Below are 24,888 nucleotides of genomic sequence, written 5' to 3'. Positions count from 1 at the left end.
ATGAAGATTTGAAATAAAAATTAGAAATATGAAAGAGTATGACATGTTAATTTTACCAAAATACAATGAAAGGAAATATAGCTCACTAGCTTGTACATTCAAACTAGGAATCTAGATCTTGTTCTTTTTTAATTACTTGTAAAGTAAAGAAATCCATTTAGATCAAAATATTTGTTTTCTTAAGTCTCACACAAATTATAAAGGGGCCCAAAACCTTACACCAAGTTGTTGATAACAAGGTATGGGATGCTTCAATTTTAGATCTTTCCTCTAATATAAATCTCCATTTAAATTATTTTAATTTTAATATTGTTTCTCAAACTGGAGTTTGACATGGGAAAAACCCCATCACTTGAACCTATAGAGGCATGAAATATGTTAAAATGAACATTTAAAGACCTAGAAAACCCCATTCGATTGATCCAAATAATTTGTGAATCTTTACCAACATAATTTAGGATGGATTTTTTTCTAGTCACCATTGTCCTTCATATTTACCTCAAATCTTAGTAGAAAGTTCCTTTCTATCCATATTTAATAGACCAATTGCTAGAAAATTTTCATATCTAATTCCTAAGTTATGTAAAAATTATAAAATATGATAGGTATGAAGACAAAAACCTTAAATGTTTTATGCAACATTTCATGAACTTTGTAGGGTGTGAATGAATAAGATATCACTTTATATAATTTGGCTGGATATAAATGAATGGAGGGGGTTGTTAAGATTTCTTGTATATCTATCACTATTACTCAAGGTTTGTAGTTTTCAAATAAGTTTTTATTAAATAGATGTTTCCAATCTCAAAAACTATTCATTGGAGGCTTTCAATTTGGGCCTTTTTATATCATGGTTAAAATTTCCTTTGAGATATGCTCCTCTCAACAAAGGTAGGTACCAAAATTGAGCTCCAACATATTTTGGTGATGCCTAATGTTTACCTAGACTATGATAGATAAAATGTTCAAGATTGAGCTTGTGAGGTCATACATCATAAAATGAGGCCAAGGCAAGCAATAAATTGCACAAGGTTGTGATTTACGAGATTAAAAAGAGTAATAAAATTAAAATTGATGCCATGTATGATTTGATGATGATTAATCCAAGAATCATCTATGAGGACCCCACCTATCACAAGGAGAAAAATACCCTAGTAAGTTATTCAATACAACATGAAAAATTTGTATTGATTGCACATAAATAAATTAGGATACAATAAGATGAAATAAAATGCACAAATTAATTACTTTTATAGAAAGAAATAGCCCTTAAAAAGGAAGAGAACAAGGAGAGTTAGGAAGCCAAATTAGATTCAAGATAGCTGAAGCATCCATGTTGAAGTATGTGTTGAATTCACATAGGAATATACATGATTATATTTGTGAGAATGTGCACAATTATAAAATGCAGCAATATGCAAGTGTACATATTAAAAAAGGAACGTATGTATGACAACTATTCATGCTATATCATTGGCCAATGTGAATCCAATAACAAATCCTTAAATTGTTTGGTTTTGGTTTAATAGCTCATGTTGATAGAAACTATCAAGGAGAGAGATAAACTAGACATGTTAAGAGTAATGTACTATACCACTGTGAAAGTGTATTGACTCCATGAGTTGACTAGAAATGCTAGTGTCAACATATCTACACAACTGAAGATACCTTTGGAGAAATCTATATCAGTGAGAAAGTTCCAACATGGGAAGCATAAGCTTAAGATTTCCATTTAAATGTGCATACAAATTGACTTATCAAAAAGTCACAAGTACAAGGTTTAAACACAAAGTGGGAAGAGAGGAAAAGTCATTGACCTTGGTCAAGAATAACTTCAACATGATTGACTTCAAATAAAAAAGTTACCTTAATGACTTTCTTGGATGGTAGTAAAGGAGATAATATAAGAAACCTAAGCTTCATCAACTTAGGGTGGAAATAAATTTCATGAACACTATCCATAAAAGGATCAATCGTAGTAATATTCTTTATATGCCTCATGACGCTCTAGACTAGAAAGTATATATACAGAAGAAAATTAGATACCTTACCTCATAAAAGATCTAGAAAGTTTACCCCTTAAACTAGGTACTCATTAAGTACCTTACCTCATAAAAGAATCTGAAAGTTTTTCCCTTAGGTACTTATTAGAAACCTTACTTTACGTTAATGTGTAGGAACAGAAGACCTATTTATAGTTATCATCAAGCTTTGAGTTTGAATAATGCCTAACATCGGATAAGATGAAAAAGTTGAGGCCATATATAAAGCTAAGAAGTGCACCCTCCAAATCAGTGAATGAAAAATGACCCCAATAATATAAGCATGCATTAATAGAATCCTATAGAAATACTACGATGACACATGCCCACACAACAAGACCAAACAGTGTAATCCTGACGAAGCAAGCCTTGTAAACCAAGTGGGTAGTTTGGAACAAAACTTTCTTTGGACTTAATAATCAAAGCCAATAGAAACAAGTATAATCATAATCACATGGTCACCACATGTGTCCTTACGTGGCTCTCAAGTCTCATTCTCTGTCGGCGAAATTATCAAGACATGAAATGGGATAAGACGATTTCCTCTGTTTAATATACTTTTCAGTCCTGTAAACCTTCTCTTCTAAAACTTCCTATCTTGTAAAGCTCAGTCTTAATAATACACCGGAGAACAATGTCTACAGAGGATACAGTAACAGTTGCACAGAAGAGGTAACTGGGCTTCTGCTCCTTAATTTTTAAGGTTTTAACATGAAATCATAACATTGTTGAAACTCTATGTTAACTACGGTCTTGTTTTCCTTTTAGCAAAATAATCTGCGGACAGGGGTATTTTATTTTCATAACACCAATTGTTTCTGCAGAAGATTCCTTTATAGATCTAATAAACTACATCCCTTTTTAATCACAGAATAGAGGGTCAGGTTGCTGTAATCACAGGTGGGGCAGCGGGAATCGGACAAGCAACTGCTCGGCTCTTCACAAAACATGGCGCCAAAGTCATAATTACAGATATTGCAGACGACGCGGGAAAAGCCACGGCTCAATCGCTTCATCTATGGGCGGCATACATTCACTGTGACGTCAGCAAAGAGAAGGATGTAAGCGTAGCCGTTGATTTGGCCATTGAAAAGCACGAAAAACTTGACATAATGTTCAATAATGCAGGAACAGCCGACTTGCAAAAAGTGAGCGTGCCAGAATATAATATGCAGGAGTTAGAGCGAGTGATGAATACCAATGTAAAAAGGGTAATACACGCTGCTCGTGTTATGATCCCCAACAAAAGGGGCTGCATAATATCTACGCCATGCGATTTTAGGGTTAACTAAAAATGGAGCGCGGAGCTGGGGAAATATGGGATCAGAGTGAATAGTGTTTCTTCCTCCAGCATTGCTTCTGCTTTTACAGTGGAGTACGCTGGGGTTGAAGATAAGGCCACACTGAACTTGAAGGGGTCCGCAATTAGGGTTGAGGATATTGCAGAGGCGACCTTGTTTTTAGCGGGAGAGGAATCAAAGTATGTGAGCGGGCATAATCTTGTGGTTGATTGTGGGACAAGCGTTGTGAACCATGATTGGGGTGTGTACAAGTGATAAGATTGGATTCTTTTCTCTCTCCCAGTCTGATGTCAGCGTACAACAATTTTGAAAGATTATCTTTGAATACTTAATCTGTGGTAAACAATATTTCAGTATTTTATCTGTCCTACAAGACATTTCAGAATTGTAAATATTTGTCATGGGTTAACGTAGATGTGAATTTTGTAGAAACAATTGTATTATTTATAATTTGGGGAAGTCTAATTTGACAAGACAAGATTCAAATAAATTTGTTTCTTCCAAAAATTAGTACCATTCAATAGAAATATTGATAAATTTGATTTATTAAATCATGTAAAATAAGAAAATAATAAACATTTGAATTGAAATTTATTTATATCAAAATTATGATTTGATTGATTAATTTAATTAAAAAGTTGAACAAATTGAATACAATAATATCATAGCTTTGACAGAAAATTATAATACCTACCATTGGAAAAATATAAAAATTTGCAACCACTTATAAAGCTAAGAAATGCACTCTCACAATGAACGAATGGAAAATGTCCCCAATAATATTAGCATACACTAACAGAATCCTATAGAACACTACAATGTCACAAACACGCTACAAGACCAAACAATATAACCCTAACAGATAAAGTTTGAACTCGAACAAAAATTTGTTTGAACTTTCAGTGGTCAAAGCCCAGAGAAACAAGTATAGTCACATGGTCATAACATCTGTCCTTATGGTTGCAGATATACATAACTTTAACTGTTCGGTTCATTTCTTGAACAATTTGCTACAACATTGGAATTTTGCAATGTTTGTATTAGCTGGATCAACACCTACATTGAGTACATACCTCTCAGAGTGTTTACTAACAAATAGTTGTAACAACTTGTGAAAATCCACCTGTGGGGACTTCTCAAATCAAGCATTGGAGTGACAAGTTCAATTTAAGAAAAGGGTAGTGACAGAGGTCATTGGCCATTAGAGGGAGATGAACACACGGAGCTCCATACTCTGAATGGTGTGAGATTTAAATATGTACTACAACAATCATTGAAGAAAAAAAAATCTTGTATGCCGCCAATATAGGTTTGATTAATTACTCTTCCTCCCCCTTTCCCAGGTTTAAGAGCCTGTTTTCTAAACTTACCCTTCACCGCTCTCTTTCTCCTGCGCCCAACCAGGGAAATAAAAGATTGTTCTCCGTGTCTAACGAACAAACATTATTTAAGGAGAATCATAACAGTTGGGAATTAACAGTCGGTTCCAATTAGTGAAGGCACGTGGGTTGCAGTAAATTGGCCACTTACTAATGTGTACAGATACTGATGGACTCTCATTTTATCAAAAAGAACTAACGAAAAAACTAAGTCCTTACAGATCTATGATAGATGAATAAACATCTCTATATAATTATGACTAAGTTTCTGAAAATACGACTGCTTAGATCATGCGTATAATATACACACCACAAGTAATGCAAAAGAAAATCTTATTCACAGATTTCCTTATAAGTTGTAGGCCACCACACGGCAATTCCAATCTTAGTTCATTTAATTAATGGAGGAGACTTCGTGAAAGTTGTAAACCACCGTTCCAATTAATGTATTATAGAAAAGACCAATTCTCAGAAAATACTTTCAAGTTTTCAAAATGAAAACAAATACTTACTTCTGACCCCATTATAGTGCATACCCAGTTCACGATTTTAATTTGTGAAACTAACTTTTATTGACCCCGATCACCGGTACACTGCCCAGTCATTGTTTGTAATCGTTATTCCCCCATCTACCACAATATTCTGACCACTTACATATTTTGATTCCTCACCCGCCAGATACAGAGCAGCCTCTGCTATATCATCTACTCCAAGCGTAGTTTCCTTTAAGTTGGCCCCGCTATAACGTGACGCTGCCCTCTGGGTCTTCTCCTCCTCAGAAAGGACCCTTCCAAAGTACCCAGTTAACAAATCTGTGGGAACACCAGAAGGAGAAATACAATTCACGCTGATTCCATATTTTCCCAGTTCCACTGCACCATTTTTAGTGAGCCCAATTACGGCATGTTTGGAGGCTGTGTAGGAGTAAGTAGCACATCCTCCTAATACTCCTGCAATACTGGCTGTAGAAACAATGCTGCCCTTTCTGTTGGGGATCATAACGCGGGCCGCGTGCTTAATGCCGTGCATTACTCCTTTTGCATTGATATTCATCACTCGCTCGTAATCCTCCATATCATACTCTGCCACACTCCCCTTCTTCGTATTTATGATTCCTGCATTATTAAACATTATGTCCAAACTTCCATGCTTTTCCATCGCCAGATCGACAGCCTCGCTTACATCTTTCTCCTTGCTTACATCACAGTGGATATATATCGCCCGGCGAGAAAGCGATTCCGCAACTTTTTCACCGGCTTCATCTGCAATGTCTGCAATTATGACATTAGCTCCATGATTGGCAAACAGCCTAACGGTAGCTTCACCGATTCCTCCTGATCCTCCTGTGATTACTGCTACCTTGCCTTTTAGTCTGTATTTCACAAGGACTTGTTGTCACAGGCTGAAAGTTCCAATTCAACTATGATTGTGTTGATAGTCTTATCAAGAAACTGTAATACCCTTAAAGCGTTGAAAACCTAACCTAAGGGCTTTGAAGAAAAGGGGGAAAGACTGATTACCTTTGCAATACAGAAGCTGCAATCCTTTCTGTAGACATGATTCCGGATCCGCAATTATACTTGAAACAATCTTTGGAAGAGGCGGCCTTACAAAAATAAATATGACCTACGAGACAGTCCGCAATTTAGTGGCTAGTTTCTTTTGACCCCTTCTCTTTAATTGATCGAGACTAACTTTCCGTAGTTGTTTATATCGATCAGGCTAAAATATCCCTTAAATTTTTATTGAGACTTAAGTCCTTTGAAGAAATTCTCAATTTTTAGTTTGGACTATTAGAGATTTCCCTAGTAGTTCACCCGACCTGACAATGAATTGGATTGGTACTGTGGAATCTTTATTTTATTGGATTTTCTCAGTCACGTTCACATCCCGCGAGTCGTCTTATATTTATATTGTTCTGTGTTGTAGTCTTTGACATCCTTTAATGCTGCAATTTCATTTTTCCAGAAAACTCTAGGATTCCATTGACTTGCTTGAACTTTATCGATTTTACCTAGAGATTTAGTGTTTATCCTTCCATCCTCATCCAACTTGAAGGGGCCCGCGCTTAGGGTAGAGGATATTGCAGAGGCGGCCTTGTATTTAGCGAGCGAGTCAAATCTTTCTTTTGTGTTTACTCGATAATTTTTCATTCTTTCAATCTTGTGGTCGATGGCGGGACAAACTTTGTGAACCATGATTGCGGTGTGTACCAGTGATCATATTGTATTCTTTTCTCTCTCATATAAGCCTACAATAATTATGAAAGATAATCTTGGAATGTTTCAATTTGTTATTCCTGTACAATAACATTTCAGCATTTAAAAGTGCTATCGTAGATTAATGTATAAATGCTTTTTTTATAGGCAATTTGATTATTTATAGATTGAGGGAACTAGAAATTTGTTTTAACGAGTACAATTTATGTGTTAGAAGTATAGTTCGCTAAACTAATCTGGCAATCAAAACATGGCTTTGCTAGATGTTTAATTTGTGTAAAGTTACTTAGAAATCAACCTTCTTCCAATTGTACGTTTTAAGCATTTGAAATATTGAGCAAACAATGACAAAGAGAAGACTGAGCATTCCTTGAAATATCCAAATCTTATACTTTTTATATAGAAAGAGTTAATATAGCCAAGATATAATTATTTTAAATTTTCATATTTTACAATTTTCTGTACTATAAGTTTAGTATAAGAAATAGTTTAGAATGAATAATAGTTATATATTATATTATTGTTCAAATATAATAATAATATATTATTTAATTATCATCATATATTATAAATTTATAGAATTAATTATTAGATGTAAATTGTTAATATAGATGTATATAATTTTATAATTTTATAAAATATAGTTTATATTTTAATAAAAATATTATCATTTACAAATTGTGTAACAAAATTTTAATTCTATATTATTGTTCAAATAAAATTATAATATATTATTTAACTCTTAACATATATTACAATTAACACAATTATAGCTATATGAGAATATTATGGCCAAAAAGAACACTCCTATAAGACAAAAATGAGTTGAGCCAATCAAATTTAAGATTGTTGCCCGGTTATAAAATTCTTTCAATTTTATAAGCCATGATTAGTTTTTGAAACTTGCCTGATTTTAAGCTTTAAAATGACCATTTTATTTTTTGAATTCTTGTGAGTTTCTAAATCTTCATGTCACTGGCTCATTCCTAGCTCCGCATAGCACTTTAAATTTTTAAAATCTGACTTGTGAGCCTCAAGTTATTGCAGGTTAATGATAGCCTTGAAAAACATGTTTTCATTAACCTCTCAAAGGTTAATGATAACGTCCAAAAACATGTTTTCATTAACCTCTTAAAAGGTTAATGATAACCTCCAAAAGCATGTTTTTCCTAACCTCCCAAATAGGTTAATGATTGGACATTTTGGAGTAGGTTAATTAACCTCTCCAAAAATGCATTTTTCTTAACCTCTTCAAAAGGTTAATGAATGCCCCCAAAAATGTGTTTTTCTTAACCTCTTCAAAAGGTTAATAAAAGCCACCAAAAACACATTTTTCTTAACCTATATATAGCAGTTATTAACTTGTTAAAAACTCTCCCATAAGAAGTCAGCTATGTACACAAGAGCAATGGGTTCCCATGGTCTTCCAATAAGATGAATTATTTTCACAGAAATTGAGAAATAAGATAGCCAAGAATTCTCCAATCGTTAGGTGAAAATTAAGTTAATGAAACGTATCGCAGGAAGAGAGGATTATTTCAGCGCACTCGTACACACCACATGCTCTTGATCTCTTCATGAGGAGGATATACATTCATTAATAAAGTAATGTAACTTGAATGAATCATTCAAATATCAAAAGGAGATCAACAAAGATTACTTATTCAGTCTTCCTCTTAGAAGGTGTAAGGTCTAAGTATCAAATCATTCTTGGTTAATTTTGTTGAGGTTAATTAACCTCACCCAAATCATGTATTTGGGAGGCGGTTATTAACCATGAAGAGGTAGTTATTAACCTCTATATCTATATAAGAGCTCTTTTGGGCTTTGTAAAGGGACTTTTTTGGGTTGGAAAAATAAGGGACACTATGCTGAAATTTTGATTAAAAGATGATATCTGGAAAGTATGTACATATTTTGTCTTTATAATCAGAAATTCCTTTTAAGTTCTTGGTGCAAGAAAATAATGGAATGTGCAATTTGAGTTCCCTCTTTTCGAATCTAAATTGTTACAAATGTTGATCCTCTTTGTAGTGAGCATTCTCACGGTATAGTGTAGATGTTTATGAATCTGTGGATCAGCGTTGTGCTAGTAATATTTTCAAGCGTAGATCTTGATCATTGTTATTAGCGGTTTTAAGTTAGTAGTTCGGGAAAGCTTTGAAGTCGTGTGGTGCATTCGTCATATGAGCTTTCTCATCTTTTAAAGTTTGATTCCATCTTTTATTTGAAAAAATTTGAAATTATATCATATGAGGGAGTTGCCCCTCAAAATGCAAAGGAAGACCGCATACTAAGGGCCTCTCCAACTTTTGTGAATGGTTTGCCACACACACTCTGTTGGGAAATTCTACTGTGACAAATCTGTTTACCAAAAGATTTTTGGCGACTTCGCTGGGGATTGAACAAGAAAGATTGACAGTTGCCTGTAAAGAAGCACAATGGTGCTTCCGCATGAGAACATTTTTCCTATTCTCCAATGAAACATCAGCTTTCAAGACACCCAAGAGGATATCATCTTAGACTTGAACACTCTAGCTTGGAGGTGTAGACAAAGTGCTCAACAATACCATCTGGTGAATCGAGTTCTTGAAGAAGAAGAAGAATTTGGGGAAATCTTACGAAGAGCTCCTATTGGTAACAATGTTGTAATTGTTGAAAGAATAGTAGTCATTCCAAGAAGAAATAGGCAAAACCTTGGTCACATCCAAAACCAAGTGAACAATAATTAACAACATGGTTGATTAAAGGTACCTTCCCTGGAATGAAGGTTGGCGACCCTATTTGAAAAGATTGGTTATCAATGACTCTATTTGAAGGAAGAAATTTAGAATCATGGTTTGGTACAGGGGAAAAGTTGAAAGTGATAGTGATAGTGATAGTGATGATGAATACTTTCAATATCCTAAGAAATAGATTCTTGATGAGCCTCTACAAGTCAAATTCTTGAAGAATTTCTATGGTGGCAGGAGGTTGGATCCTAAAATGGTTCATCTCCACTTACTTCAAGTTTTTCAAAAGATTGAACAAGAAGATGGTAAAGATTATCAGTTCTTCTCTCACAAGCCCAAATCATCTTTAGAAACAAGTTCTACATGTAATTATAAGGAAGAGTTTGACCAAAAAAGTGATTCATGTCAATCAAAGATGGATAGTGTTGGTAAAAAAGGTGCCCCAATTTCCACACCTATTGCTCATCAAAATCATGCTTCCATTGATCCTAATCAAGTTGAATTTTTAAAAAGATTCTATGGCAATGCACGCTTGGATCCTGACAATGTACATCCCTCTTTACTTCAAACGCTGTGAGAACTTGAGAAAGAAGACTCATCCAAGAATTATTTCCTTGGTAACAAAATATCTCTTGATCCAAATCTTAGAAATCACTCATCTAAATCTTCATGCGTGAAAGAAGATGAAGATTCTATGTTTAATCAAGGAAATGGTCAAGAAATGATGTCTATGGGAGAAGGGTGTAGTAATGTAAAATAGGAGAACATATTCAATCATCTCAATCCTAATGAGAAGGGAAAAGAAATATCAAGTATTTCTCAAGGAATTATAAAAGATATGATTAAAGATGGGGGAAATGCAGATCAAGATGAATTTCATACTACTTTTATTCCTACTTGGTGCCTAAGTTCTTCAGATGATGACTTTCTCTATGGAGAAGACCTTCCTATTAAGTCACCCCTAATCATTAATGATGAGGACTCTATTGACGAAGTCAACTCTTTAGAATATTTTTCACAATCTTCTACCACCACTGGTGAAGAAATAATCTCAAGTGAAGAAATAACCTCAAGTGAAATCTTGCAGACATCTCCACTAACTCCTGAGATTGAAGTCTTTACTTTTGCGGATGTTGAGGAGTTTTTAGAAAGTGGGATGATCATCACAAGAGTAGAAGATCATTTTCAAGAGAAAGATGATGAGCTATCAAGAGATCCCCTTCCAAGTTACATGCAAGTGGAATATGAAGTCTTCCCATTTTGTGAAGATGGTCATCAAGAAAAATTAATGCATCAAACTTGTGTAAACATTGATGAATATGTAATGACAAGTACAATAGACATGGAAATGAAAGATAAGTTTCAAGTAAGAGAAGATGAAACATCAAGTTCTTATTCTTCCTCATGCATGAAACCTGAATTCGAAGCATTCCAGTTCACAAGTGGAAACCACATTGAAGAAAACATTATGATGGTACCTTGCACTAGAGAAGTAATTAGCCTTGAAGAAATGTGTTGTGATTTAATGATTGAAAAATGTGAAGATGAAGGCATAGATGACGATGCTCTTTTAGAAGAATTTTGCTTACATCAATGTCACTTGATGATTAATTCTCTTGATCAGATAGACTCAATAGAGCATACGTGCACCAAAATGGAAAAGATGATTGTTTCTCCTTTGAGTGATCTGATGAGATAAAAGGAAGAAATACATCATGGGAAGGTTCAATGCAACAAAGATGTGCATTCATATTGGAGGAATTTCATAGAGAATACAAACAAAAACATTCCTATGAAAAAGAAAAATTGTTTGATATCAGAAATAAGTTCAGGAATCCATGATCATCAATCACTAGAATTTCAAGTACAAGGCTTGTCAAATAGAGAAAAAGATCATAAATTCATCCAGGAACTTGAAAGTCTTATCCTTCAATGCTTTTGAAATGAAGTCATCAACAACATACAACATGAAGCTAAGTTGATTCTGAAATCAGAAATTTTTGATTAGACATGGTATTTTGGATACATTCTTTTATCAAGTGATGTGAAGCATGCTAGGAGTCTCAAAATTGGGATTGAAATAGAGAACTTACACTTGAGTCCATAAGAACCTAAAAGTGGCCACATGTTAGCATGCTATGGTATTTATTTTCCCCAGCCAGTGAATGGATTTGCATTATTATACCTTGAGTCACGGGAGGTAGGAAAACCTGCCTTGTATATAGTCTAGTTAGGAGTTTTTGTTATGCCTAGTTTTCTTCCTATTGTCCCATTTTTGATGTTCGTTCCCTCTTTTGTAAATTGGTCCCTCAGATGAATCTATTTTATAGCCCAATGGATAAGGCATTATTTTATTGATTTTGGATTCGAGGTTCGTCCTGTACAGTCCTTGTCCCCAGTTAGAGCCAGGTGTTGCTCAGTTATAAAATTCTTTCAATTTTATAAGCCATGATTAATTTTTGAAACTTTCCTGGTTTTAAGCTTTAAAATTGCCATTTTATTTTTTGAATTCTTGTGAGTTTCTAAATCTTCATGTCACTGGCTCGTTCCCAGCTCCGCACAACACTTGAAATTTTTAAAATCTGACTTCTGAGCCTCAAGTTATTGCAGGTTAATGATAGCCTCAAAAAACATGTTTTCATTAACCTCTCAAAGGTTAATGATAACATCCAAAAACATGTTTTCATTAACCTCTTAAAAGGTTAATGATAACCTCCAAAAACATGTTTTTCTTAACCTCCCAAATAGGTTAATGATTATGCATTTTGGAGTAGGTTAATTAACCTCTCCAAAAATGCATTTTTCTTAACCTCTTCAAAAGGTTAATAAAAGCCACCAAAAACACGTTTTTCTTAACCTATATACAACAGTTATTAACTTGTTAAACACTCTCCCATAAGAAGTCGGATATGTACAAGAGAGCAATGGGTTTCCATGATCTTCCAATAAGATGAATCATTTTCATAGAAATTGAGAAATAAGATAGCCAAGAATTCTCCAATCGTTAGGTGAAAATTAAGTTAATGAAACGTATCGCAGGAAGAGAGGATTATTTCAGTGCACTCGTACACACCACATGCTCTTTATCTCTTCATGAGGAGGATATACATTCATTAATAAAGTAATGTAACTTGAATGAATCATTCAAATATCAAAAGGAGATCAACAAAGATTACTTATTCAGTCTTCCTCTTAGAAGGTGTAAGGTCTAAGTATCAAATCATTCTTGGTTAATTTTGTTGAGGTTAATTAACCTCACCCAAATCATGTCTTTGGGAGGCGGTTATTAACCATGAAGAGGTAGTTATTAACCTCTATATCTATATAAGAGCTCTTTTGGGCTTTGTAAAGGGACTTCTTTGGGTTGGAAAAATAAGAGACACTATGCTGAAATTTTGATTAAAAGATGATCTTTGGAAAGTATGGACGGATTTTGTCTTTATAATCAGAAATTCCTTTTAAGTTCTTGGTGCAAGAAAATAATGGAATGTGCAGTTTGAGTTCCCTCTTTTCGAATCTAAATTGTTACAAATGTTGATCCTCTTTGTAGTGAGCATTCTCATGGTATGGTGTAGATGTTTATGAATCTATGGATTATTGTTGTGCTAGTCATAGTTTTCAAGCGTAGATCTTGATCATTGTTATTAGCGGTTTTAAGTTAGTAGTTTGGGAAAGCTTTGAAGTCGTGTGGTGCATTTGTCATCATGAGCTTTCTCATCTTTTAAAGTTTGATTCCATATTTTATTTGAAAAACTTTGAAATTATATCATATGAGGGAGCTGCCCCTCAAAACGAAGAGGAAGGCCGCATACCAAGGGCCTCTCCAACTGTTGTGAATGGTTTGCCACATAGACTCTGTTGGGAAATTCTACTATGTCAAATCTGTTTACCAACAAAGATATTTAATTTTTATAATTTGAAAAATTATAAATATATTACAAAACTTAAGAAACATGTAAATTACCTAAAAATAATTATTTGTGATTGGTGCATCTTCATTGAGTTAATTGAGTTATGAATGCAATAGTGCATTGCACAAGTACAATAACTACTTAGTATAAAATGACTACTAGTTTGTTATGATCTTTTAACTATTCTTTCTATGTCAATAAAATCTTCTCCATTTAGTAAATCAACCAACATGTATAATGAGCTTCTGAGTCATAATGTAAACAAATGTTAATATGATGTGCACTTTCATATTTGTCAAGAAGTTACTTTTTAAATTTGAATAATATTTTCTAACATTGGCCAACCTATCAAGAAAGAACTTGACTTTTGTTACTCCCTATCATAAACTATTATTTTCGAATGAATTTAAAAAAACTAATTTTGCCTCTCAAATTAAATAATATTTTCTAAAATTGGCCAACCTATCAAGAAAGAACTTAACTTTTGTTACTTCCTATCATAAACTATTATTTTAAAATGAATTTAAAACAACTAATTTTGCCTCCCAAATTACATCATCGTAGAAATTAAAAAATTATCATATTATTTACAATATTTCAACCCAGATTAGTTTTCACTTATTTCAATTAAAAATTATAAAAAAATAACTACTAACCACTTAGTAATTTAATTAAGGTTTTTCCATACCTCAAATATCATATGTGGAGAAGAGGGAAATAATGCCAAAATGATTTTTTACACATTTTATTAAAATTTAATAGTTAGCAAGTTAGATGGAGATATTGACTTAACTCTCATCACAATTTTCACGAAAGGCAGAGTAGGATTTTAGGCTTTGAAAGTTTCTTTGTGATTAATATTTTCTAGTAGAATTTATATAATTAGAATATTGAATTTATATAGCAATAAAAAACATATATAAAATCTATTTAAATTTCAACATACATCAATTAAATGTTGTCTAAAATTGACATATATTTAAAATTATAAATTTTCAAAGATACAATTATTGATAATATATAGATAGATAAATATATATCTCGAAGCAATCATATTCCATAAATATCTATATACAAGTTAATTTAGAGAATTTATTAAAGTTGTACGACACTTCATGACAATTCTAATCTCAATGAGTCTGATATGAAAGGAATCTTATTCAAAATATAATTGAAAAAATTGAAAGCCACTACACAATGATTCCAATTATACTAAAACTAATATAAGATGGAAATGAAAATGTATTTTGGAGTGTCATGAGGATTTTAAATCACTTTGTGGGTTTTTCATGGAGTAAATTTTTTTTTTTTGAATTCATCTCTGGATTTTCACCTGTCATACCACATTAATTGCAGGAGCATTAAAGCTTTTTATTATGATTCAGGTTATATTGGCTTTGGAGTGCGATAAAAGTTCATGGTGCCTAATTTGAACTAATGGTGATGAAATTTGAAAGCATCCTCTAATGTCACCAAATCTGATATGAAAGAAATCTTATTCAATATTTAAATTAAAAAGTTGAAAGCCAATACACAATGATTCTAATTTTACCAAACCTAATATAATATGGAAATGAAAATATATTTTGGACTATAACAGGGATCCAAAATCACTTTGTTAGTATTTTGCATGCAATAGGGCTTTTCTAAAAAAATTATTTATGATTTTGCACCTGTCATACCACATTAATTGCAGGAGTATTAGTGTTTTTTATTATGACTATAACCAACCTTATCCTAGTAGGTGATAAAGTATTTGAGTTGTTGCAACAAATGCTTATGGTTCCTCCTTCGAATAAATGATTGTGAAAGTTTCTTTCAAAAGTGTTTCACGAGGTAAGCCCTCCCTTGATATTATTCTTAACATTTAGAGGTTGATGATGCATGTAGGAAGTTAGAGAGGCTTACCTTTATAAGATACTTTGTGGGTCAGACTCCTCTAGAAAACATGTTCAAAGAATGGACTGCCAAGACCTGGACTCCTCGAAGGCATTCAAAGACATAAAAAGTTCTTCTTCTTTTTTGTATCTATTTGGTAACCCTTCCTAGGTCAATGTATTTTTTAACCACAGGCCTTAGCTATTTAGGTCAAGTCACTATTGATTTTCTAGTAGTGTTCTTATTATTTCTCTGTCTCAGATTACAAGAAACTGAAAGTCCCTATCTAGGTCGAATTTACAAGTAACCTTGTACCTTGTTGGAAGTTTATCCATGATATTGTTCAAACCCTTGACAAAGTGGTATACATGGAGCTAAAAAAGTTCTTTGATGCAGATGTCAAACTGTAGAGACGCTAATCTGCCGAGACAACAAAGGAAGAGCCGAAGACGACAGATTAAGTTGGTGGCAGCGGAGACGACAGTTCAGGTTGCAGAGATGATAGAGTAGCCGACGAAGGTGCTAATCTGCGGAGACGACAGTCCAGGATGTGTAGATGACAGTCAGAGATGCCAAACTACGCAAACGAAAATTTGGACGTAGAGATGACAATTTGCAGGCATAGACGCCAAACTGTGGAGACGACATTGCGCAAAAAAAAAGCTAAAAAATGCAGATTTTTTCCAGAATTTTTTTTATTTTTTTCGGATTTTTGAGGGTATGTCTTCTTCCCAAGTGCATTCTTTAACCTACAAAAACAAGAAAAACACCCTACAACCCACTCAAACAACAAGAAACATTAGATTGTTAGAAAAAATAACATATAGATCGAAATAGATGATTAAATGACCCATAGTGGGGTCCCACCAGACGTGCCAAAATGTAGAACAAGATTTTAGTATGCAAAGAACATTAACAAATAAAGTAAACATTCACAAACCAAAACTAAATTCACATATATGCTTAGACAAAGAAAGCAAACAAGAAGTGCAAACCTCACAAAAGAAAACACTCCATACTTTCTTGATTCTATAGATGTGTCCTTTTGATGTGGATGTATGCTCAAGATGCTCAAAAGCTGCTTCAATGGAGATAGGTAATGACAAATTGGTAGCTTTGTGAGCTCTCAATTTCGCATTATAAGGGTAAGATTGATGTCTTTGGTTCTCTAAATAGCATGGTAACTTTAGCTCAAAGATTGTTGATGAAATCGCTTGGGATGGGATTCAATTTATAGGCCAAGGGGTAGAGGGATGGAGGGCTTAGATGCAAGCATGGGGAGATGTTTAAGGAGGACTAAGATGCATTCAAAGGGGAGCACATGGATTGTGCTTGTTTAGCACCAATGGGAAGGTGACACTTGTCACAAGGAGGATGAGTGTGAGAGGGTAGGGTAAAGGGTTGGTTAAAGGCATGATGAGTGGGGTTGAGTATGTAAGAGAGATGTAAGAGGAATGAGTGTGGAAGAGGGAAGAGTGTGGAAGATGGATGTAAGAGTCATGAGTGGGCTTGTAAGAGTCTTTTATGGTTTGTAAGAGCACTCATGACTTGGTGGTTGGGATTTTTGAGGGGAGAATTTGGTTTGGTTTAGGAAAGTCTTAAACTTGTTTAGGGAATGTGACAACATTATGGGGTGGATTAGGCTTGGGCTTAGGATTAGATTAGGGATGTTAGAGATGTGCAAGTGGATGGCATTAATGAGGGTGGGTGAGTTAGTGGCTAAGCTAGTTTAGTATGGGTAGATGGGATGGATTAGGCTAAATGGAGGATTAGGGATAGGTTAGGAGTTTTTGGATTTGAGGATTTTATTTATCAAATAGATTTATTAAATAAATGGGGATTTTTGGAATTAGATAGAAGAATAGGATTTAATTGATAAATGATAGGTTATTTGATTTATCAATTAGGACTATAGATGACTAATTAAATTAATCAACTAGGGGATGACAAAGGATTAATTAAATAGAAATTTAATTAATGATGACTTTTTAGATAACTAAATCAAATTACTAAAATAGTGTAATCAAATTTAGGTACCAATCGCCAGATTTATTTGTAGGTGCCAATCGCGGTCGAAATCATTGACAACTTTCTTTAGGATTTTGAGGAGGGTCTTGTTAGTTGCCTCTGCCTGGCCGTTACCTTGTGGGAAATATGGGCTAGAAAAGAAGTGATGGATGTGGAGGGAAGTGCATAATTCTTCCATGTTGAGATTTTCAAAGTTACTTCCGTGGTCAGTGAAGATGGTGGATGGGATGCTGAAGCGGCAAACAATGTGGTACAAGATGAACTTGGAGACCTGAACTCCTGTAGCTGAGACTAGGGGGACTGCTTCCACCCACTTAGTGAAATAGTCTATAGCTGTTATTATCCATTTATGTCCATCAGATGAGATGGGTGTGATAGTTCCAACTAGATCAAGGCCCCAACAAGCGAAAGGCCAAGGTGGTGCAATAGGATGTAGATCTTGTGCTGGAGCGTGCACAAGATTTGCATGCTGCTAACATGGGAGAAACTTTTTGACAAAGTCTAATGAGTCTTCTTCAATGGTAGGCCAATAATAGCCTACTCTAAGGATTTGTCGTGCTAGGACAATACCACTTGTGTGGGCACCGAAAAGTCTGGAGTGTACTTCTTTTAATGCCATTGCGGCCTCATTTTCATCTAAACATCGAGAGAGAGAGAGAGTACCGTGATAACCCCGACGATATAGGGTATTGGCTATGATAACATAGCGGGATGATTTTTGGATGAGGTTCTAGCATTGGGTACGTGTGAGGTGAGGGTATATGATACCATCGTTAAGGTTAGCATGAATTTCATGGTACCAAGGGGATTGGGGACCAACCAAGATACAAACACGGTTTGAATCCTCATTCGCATAGGCAGGTGTGAGGAGCTACTCAACTAAAAACACATACTGCGTAGCATCTTGGGGAATTTCCAAGAGCAAGCCGATAGTGGCCATGGCATCTGCTACCTTATTTTGCATTCGTGGCACTTGTGTAAAGTAAAGCTTTGTAAAATGCCGGGTCAGTTGATCAACTATCTCTTTGTAGGGTAATAGCTTTTCATCTTTGGTTTGATATTCATTTAGGACTTGCTTGATGATGAGTTGAGAATCACCAAAGACTTGTAACTCAGTGATATTCCATTTTGCAACTATCTTTAATCTTGCTACAAGAGCTTCATATTCTGCTATATTGTTGGTGCTAGGGAATTGTAACTTGAAGGCTTTTGGAATGTAATCTCCTTGAGGTGTAACCGACAATATTCCTACCCCTAATCAATGACACGTCTATGAGACATCAAAATAAAGTTTCCATGGGGGTTGTTCTTCAATTAGATAGATATGCTCATTTGGAAATTCTGTGATCAAAGGACATGCATCTATTAGAGGTGCATCAGCTAGGTGATCTGCTATAGCTTGCCCTTTGATTGCCTTTCTATCCACATACTGGATGTCAAACTCACTTAGTAGCATAACCCATTTGGCTAGCCGACCTGTGAGTGCTGTTCTAGAGAGCATATACTTGAGAGGATCAATTTTGGATACTAGTTGGATGGTATGACTTAGCATGTAGTGGCGAAGCTTTTGATTTGAGAAAACAACTGCCAAATAAGCTTTTTTAATAAGAGTGTAATTGAGTTCATAACCAACTAGGGTTCTACTAATATAGTAGATGGCTCTTTCTCTACTATAATCATCAAGCTTTGCTAGAAGTGCCCCTAGAGCAGTAGGCATTGGTGATATGTACAAAATCAGGGGACGACCAGGAACTAGTGGAACCAAGATAGGGGGATTGATGAGATACTGCTTGAGCTGGTCGAAGCTGCACTGACATAAAGGATCCCACTTGAAGTTCTCATCCTTCTTTAGTAAATGTGAAAATGGTGTACACTTGTCTGCAAGCTGGGAGATGAAGCACCGAATGGACTAAAGCTTTCCCTGAAGAGAGTGAAGTTGTCGCAGTGTCTGGGGAGGAGGCATGTCTAAGATAGCCTTGACCTTTTTGGGGTCGATCTTTATACCTCGTTTAGAAACTATGAAGCCTAGAAGCTTGCTAGATGTAACCCGAAAGACACACTTCTTGGGATTTAGCATGAGATAATATTTGGCTAACCTATCAAAGACTTTCTCCAGGTCAGCGAGATGATCCATGAAGGTGTGAGATTTGACTAGGATATCATCCACATAATCTTCCAAAATGCTATGGATAAGATCATGGAAAATGGCTGTCATAGCTCTTTGATAGGTAGCCCCAACATTCTTTAGGACAAAAGGCATCATGGTGTAGAAAAAGGTTCCCCAAGGAGTAGTAAATGTTGTCTTATGTTGATCCTCTTCTGCAATCTTGATCTGATTATACTCGAAAAATCCATCCATAAGGGACAGAATTTCATGTCCATCTATAAGATCTACAATCATATCTATGTTGGGCAAGGGAAAATCATCGTTTGGGCAAGCTTTGTTTAGATCTCTAAAATCAGTGCAGATTCTGATGTCACCGAAAGGCTTAGTGACAGGGACCATGTTGGAGATCCACTCTGAGTAGTCGATAGGTTGAATAACCTTAGTAGCTAAGATTCTTTCCAATTCAGCTTTGACCAGTAATGCCACCTTGGGGTGCATTTTTCTAAGCTTTTGTGTGATGGGCTTGATCTTTGGATCGACTGCAAGATGATGAGCTACAAGATTTGGATCAAGTCCTGGCATGTCCTGATATGACCATGCAAATTGGCCAATATTCTCTCTTAAGAGCTCCAAGAGGAGGGCAACTTGGTCTTGTGATAGGGATGCAGCAATGTGAACAAGTCTGGGGATCTCTAAAGAACCGATGTTGACTTCTCTAGTATCCTCTATTAGAATAGATGACACCTCTGGTCGATTATCTTGAGGAGGCAATACTAAATCCTCATGTTCTGCTTGTGGCTCTAGATTTTCTTGCTGAGGGGTTCTCTTCACTGCCTTAGCTAGTCCTGGATTTACCTTAGTTCCAATTTTTGGTGTCTAAGAACTAGGTTGGGGATTTTCTCCAAAATACCCCTTGGGATCTAGCTTATAGATATAGGCAGAATCTGGCTTTGTTTGCTTGTGAGGTGTTTTAGCTCCCATGAATCTTAGAAGCACTTCCTCTGGTGTGAACTCATCAATGTGTATGACGCTTGGCTGGTCCCAATCTATGAGTTGTGGATGGGCGAGTGGCAGGTCAATGAAATGGATGGATAGTTCTATGAGAACAATGTCTCCTAGGAAGATTTGGTCTGGGATATCGTCATAGGTTCTCTTTTCAACTTCCTTAGGAATGTCTTCAATTTTGAAAAGGTCACGGTGGATGTTCGAAAAAATGTGACCGTTCTCGTTTGTGCCCCCAGTTGTGGGTATGCCAAAGCCAAGACCTGAATTCATTTCTCACTTATGTGCTTTGATGGGACATTGCATGCCCCTTTCTTCTAGTCCTAGTCCACCACCTTGATAGTTCCATTTTTCAATGATGAGCTTATGTTCTTGGGGATAAATCTGGCTGAAGTGATCAAGGCGTGCTTGATTTCCTTGAGGTGCATCCTTACGTAACCAATTGTTGATATCTAGAGTGAGCTCTTCATGAAGAGGGGTTTTTGAGGACACAAAGGTGGTTGGGCCAAACTGTTTGTATCGAGGAGGTGGAATCTCCCTAGCTTTGTGATATGTCGGCCGTCCATGGGTATGTGGATCAAGTGGGATTGCTCCAATAGCAAATGCATCTGATAGACTATATTCTCCACAGCCTTTGTTGTTGATCTTTACAGTAGATAGGGTGGATGTGAGGATGGTTTCTGCGTCATTACAAGTGTGGGATGACCTGACAATGGCTGTGTTGATGTCTATTCTAGGGAAATGGTTTGTATATTAAGCTTCAACTGCATTGTAGTAAGCAAAGGGTTCTGGATCGGCATGGATGGTCACCTCAGTGCTTTGATGCGGAAATTTGATGCACTGATGGTAGGTGGCTGGAACGGCCTTCATAGCGTGAATCCATAGGCGAACAAGGAGGATGTTAAATGGTAGGTTTAGATCAACAACATGGCAACCTATCTCTTGGATGACTGGCCCAACCTTGATTGGTAGCAAAATAGTTCCTTCTGTGGTTCTTTCCAAGTCTTCATAAGCTTTGATGGTGATAACTTCACTGATCATATCTGCCTCAGTATACCCAGCTTGTTTTATGAATTTTAGGGTGCAAATGTTCATGGCTGATCCATTATCTATCATTACTCTTTTCACGGCACAATTGGATACCATGATGGCTAGGCGAAGCAGAAGGGTGTGATCTGGCTCGATCGCGGGTATGTCGGTGGGTTTGAATGATAGAGCACATGAGGAGGATAGCTGTCCAACAAGATTACAAAAATTAGTAGCATTGATATTAGAAGGGACACGAGATTCTACGAGAGCACTTTCAAGGATGTCTTTGTACACAGGACTAGTGTGGAGAAGGTCTAAAATGGAGATTTGGGCTGGCATGTTCCCAAGGTGTTCCAAGATATTGTACCAACTTTTTGATGGAGCTGATGGTGCTGATGAAACTGGTGGGCCTGCGATGTGAAATCGCGCTCTTCGAGTGGTGACTGTACACTCATTGTCTGGTCCTCAGATATTGATAACATTGATAGAAGGCTCTTTCTCGGATATACAACCTATAAGGCTACCATAGTCTATATAGGATGAAGTGTGGTCATTGTTCTTCCCATGCTGTTGGTTTGGCTGGCAGTTGTTGGTGTTGTTTTGGATAGGTGCTTTTCCAGGATTTTGGTTGTTGTGTGGAGGAAAAGCATTTTGATAAATCTGTAAGCCTGCATTGGGAGAGGTTTAGGCACCAACGGTGATTTCTTTCCGATCAATGAGGTCCAACACATAATCTTTCAGTTTCATGCATCTGAGGGTGGTGTGACCATTTACCCTATGGAACTTGCAATACTCATTGTCCTTGTACCATGCAGCTTTGGATTGGATTGGATCAATTTGCTGGGTAGGAGGAAATTTGATGAGATTTTCCTTAGCCAATTTTTCAAAAATGACATCCAATGGCTCACCAAGGGGTGTATAGTTTCTAGGTGTAGGTTGGAATCTGGGTTTTTTCCCTACAACTACATTGATGGCATTAGCTTGATTGTTAGACCCTTGAAAGTTGAGTCTTGTATTGTGGTTTTGATAGCTTTGGTTATTCTGTTGTTGGTAATTGATAGCTTGTTGATTGTTTGTTTGATATGGTGGGTTAGACTGATTTTGGGAAGAACCAACAATATTCACATGTCTGGTGTCAGTAACCCCATCTATTGCAACAGGCTTGTTTTTGTTCCAATACCTAGACTTGTCATTGGAATGTGATTGGTTTTGGTTGGCCTCTTTGTAAATCTTGACCACACCATCTTTAATGAGTCCTTTCTCAAGGATCATTCCTTTCTCTTTGATATTTTGGAAATCTTATCCATAATGACCACATTCGTCATAATAATGTTTTCTTAATAAATTCGTATTAATGATAGTCATTTCAAGATAAATCTCAATCACATAATATAATTATATTGACAAATCAATGAATATTAATTGATTAAAAATCAATCATACTTCAAACCAAATACTAATATCTTTTACAAACTTCGATCATTAAATAATCTCCACTAGATTAACTCTAATCAAATTTGTTGATAATTATTTAAATCATTAATAGTTTGCTAGTCCTTACAGACATTAATAAATAATAACTCATCAAACTATAAATACTCGATCTATAGAATCCTTCCATAAACTCATTAGTTAATATTTGACTAACACTTAACACCATTAAGGTATATCAATAGGTTCTTTTAATAATTCAAAACGTATTAACCAATAACATAATAATTCAATCTTAATCCAATATCTTTTATAGTCTCTAAATTTAAATCAACATAATATAAATTATCATCAATTAAAAGTCAACCATTAGACTCCATTTTCTAATTGTTCTAATAATATTTTGTTTATATAAACATTGTTTGAAAAAGATCCCTATCACAATCCAATAAGACTCATTGTACATTTTTAACATGAATAATCTCCAACAACTCTAAATTATTTAATATATATTAAATAGTCTTTAATATACATTAAATAAAATCAATATTAAAGTCAACCATTTACTAATCCCTTAAGATTCAAATTAATAATTTAAATGAATTCAATGTCTCTTTCGACTAGCGATAATTGACAAATTATCAATATTTCATATCTAACAATTCTTAGCATCTAACATTTATAAATAGCATATGTTAAAATCAATATATATATATATATATATATATATATATAAACACACTAACTATAATTATTAATACATAACATATATATACATACATGTATATGTATGTATATATATGTTATGTATTAATCATAAACTAACTATAATTATTAATACATAATATATATATACATACAAGTATATGTGTGTATATATATGTTATGTATTAATAAGTATAGTTAGTGTATATATATATATATATATACATATATAAAATTATAACATCAAATTATAAAATTTGAATCACACAACTACGTTCTTAATAATAAAGAAAGTGATTTATGAATTTAGTCTGATATATCACTGCGGCATTTATATTAAATAAAACATGGACATCGCTGTCGCGAGTGTCCCTCAGCGACATTTTGTCATGGGTACTCTACTTATGCAGGTACCCTGCGACTTAAGCATTGAATGCTTGTCACGGGTACATTGTGTGCGCAGGTACCCTGTGACCTGTATATGTACTGTGGTATGTGCAGGGGGAGGGTGTAACCCACCCCTCATAATATATGTGCAAACGTTTATTATTATAACATTTTTGTAAAATGTTTTTCCCACATATGCGATTTTGGGTCCTTCAATATGTATATATTCGGATCAACTATGAGTTGGCATCTATATATCACTCAACATTTGTATCATGCTTGGCACCTGAAGTCACTTGGCACTTGATCTTCACTTGACACCTAATGATTGCTCGACACCTATTGAAATTCTAGCTCGGCTCACACTATAGCTTGGCTTCTTCATTATACTCAATATCATGTTGTGAATTGGTTAAGTGTGTTGACACTCAATTGTCAAAACCATCAACAATCTTTCCCTTTGACATGAGTGACAGAAACACTTAACTAAACATTATGAATCTAATCTCTATGAGTATAATACACACTTTGTTTGGCACATGTACAAAACTTCAAAAACTTGTTCAAAAATTTTGTATACCTCCAAAATTTATAACTCCCCCTAAGCTGATGTGACAATTTTGTATCCAAAATTTCTTCTGGTAGTTTTGTCTCATGCTGAGTAAGCTGATATAATTTATCTCTGCCTTGTTTCTTCTCTATGTTTGCTCCCCTCTTTCATGCATCTTCTAGTAGTT

General features: G+C 35.1%; 2 protein-coding genes across 3 annotated transcripts; one reads left to right on the top strand and one right to left on the bottom strand.

Moving 5' to 3' along the window:
* Positions 1-1,038: 1,038 nt before the first annotated feature.
* LOC149545254 (zerumbone synthase-like) lies at positions 1,039-6,851 on the bottom strand. 2 transcript variants are annotated; one of them, XR_016353547.1, is made up of 3 exons: positions 6,243-6,851; positions 5,235-6,094; positions 1,039-1,129 (listed from the first exon to the last, which is right to left on the bottom strand). XR_016353547.1 is itself a non-coding variant. In XM_089790613.1 (2 exons), the coding sequence occupies exons 1-2, from the start codon at positions 6,278-6,280 to the stop codon at positions 5,305-5,307; spliced, it is 828 nt and encodes a 275-aa protein (XP_089646739.1). In that variant the 5' UTR covers positions 6,281-6,850; the 3' UTR covers positions 5,039-5,304. The 2 variants fall into 2 exon arrangements, 1 of the variants encoding a protein (XP_089646739.1); XM_089790613.1 differs by lacking the exon at positions 1,039-1,129 and having other exon boundaries at positions 5,039-6,094; positions 6,243-6,850.
* On the top strand, positions 2,577-3,699 carry LOC149545255 (tropinone reductase-like 1). The gene is made up of 2 exons (XM_089793837.1): positions 2,577-2,714; positions 2,914-3,699. Exons 1-2 carry the CDS (start codon positions 2,677-2,679, stop codon positions 3,332-3,334), a joined length of 459 nt encoding a protein of 152 aa, XP_089649963.1. The 5' UTR covers positions 2,577-2,676; the 3' UTR covers positions 3,335-3,699.
* Positions 6,852-24,888: the final 18,037 nt, after the last annotated feature.

Source organism: Cupressus sempervirens, chromosome 7, assembly GCF_028749045.1.
Source record: "Cupressus sempervirens isolate cs-2001-9-10 chromosome 7, ASM2874904v1, whole genome shotgun sequence".
Lineage (NCBI taxonomy): Eukaryota > Viridiplantae > Streptophyta > Pinopsida > Cupressales > Cupressaceae > Cupressus > Cupressus sempervirens.
The sequence above is the reverse complement of the archived record's forward strand: the minus strand, read 5'-3'. Positions and strand labels throughout refer to the sequence as shown.

Coding starts and splice junctions, on each gene's coding strand:
- LOC149545254 (XM_089790613.1), bottom strand. CDS start 6,280: ATGTCTACAGAAAGGATTGCAGCTTCTGTATTGCAAAG. Junction 6,095..6,242: donor GCAGCTTCTGTATTGCAAAG/GTAATCAGTCTT, acceptor TGTGAAATACAG/ACTAAAAGGCAAGGTAGCAG.
- LOC149545255 (XM_089793837.1), top strand. CDS start 2,677: ATGTCTACAGAGGATACAGTAACAGTTGCACAGAAGAG. Junction 2,715..2,913: donor GTAACAGTTGCACAGAAGAG/GTAACTGGGCTT, acceptor TTTTAATCACAG/AATAGAGGGTCAGGTTGCTG.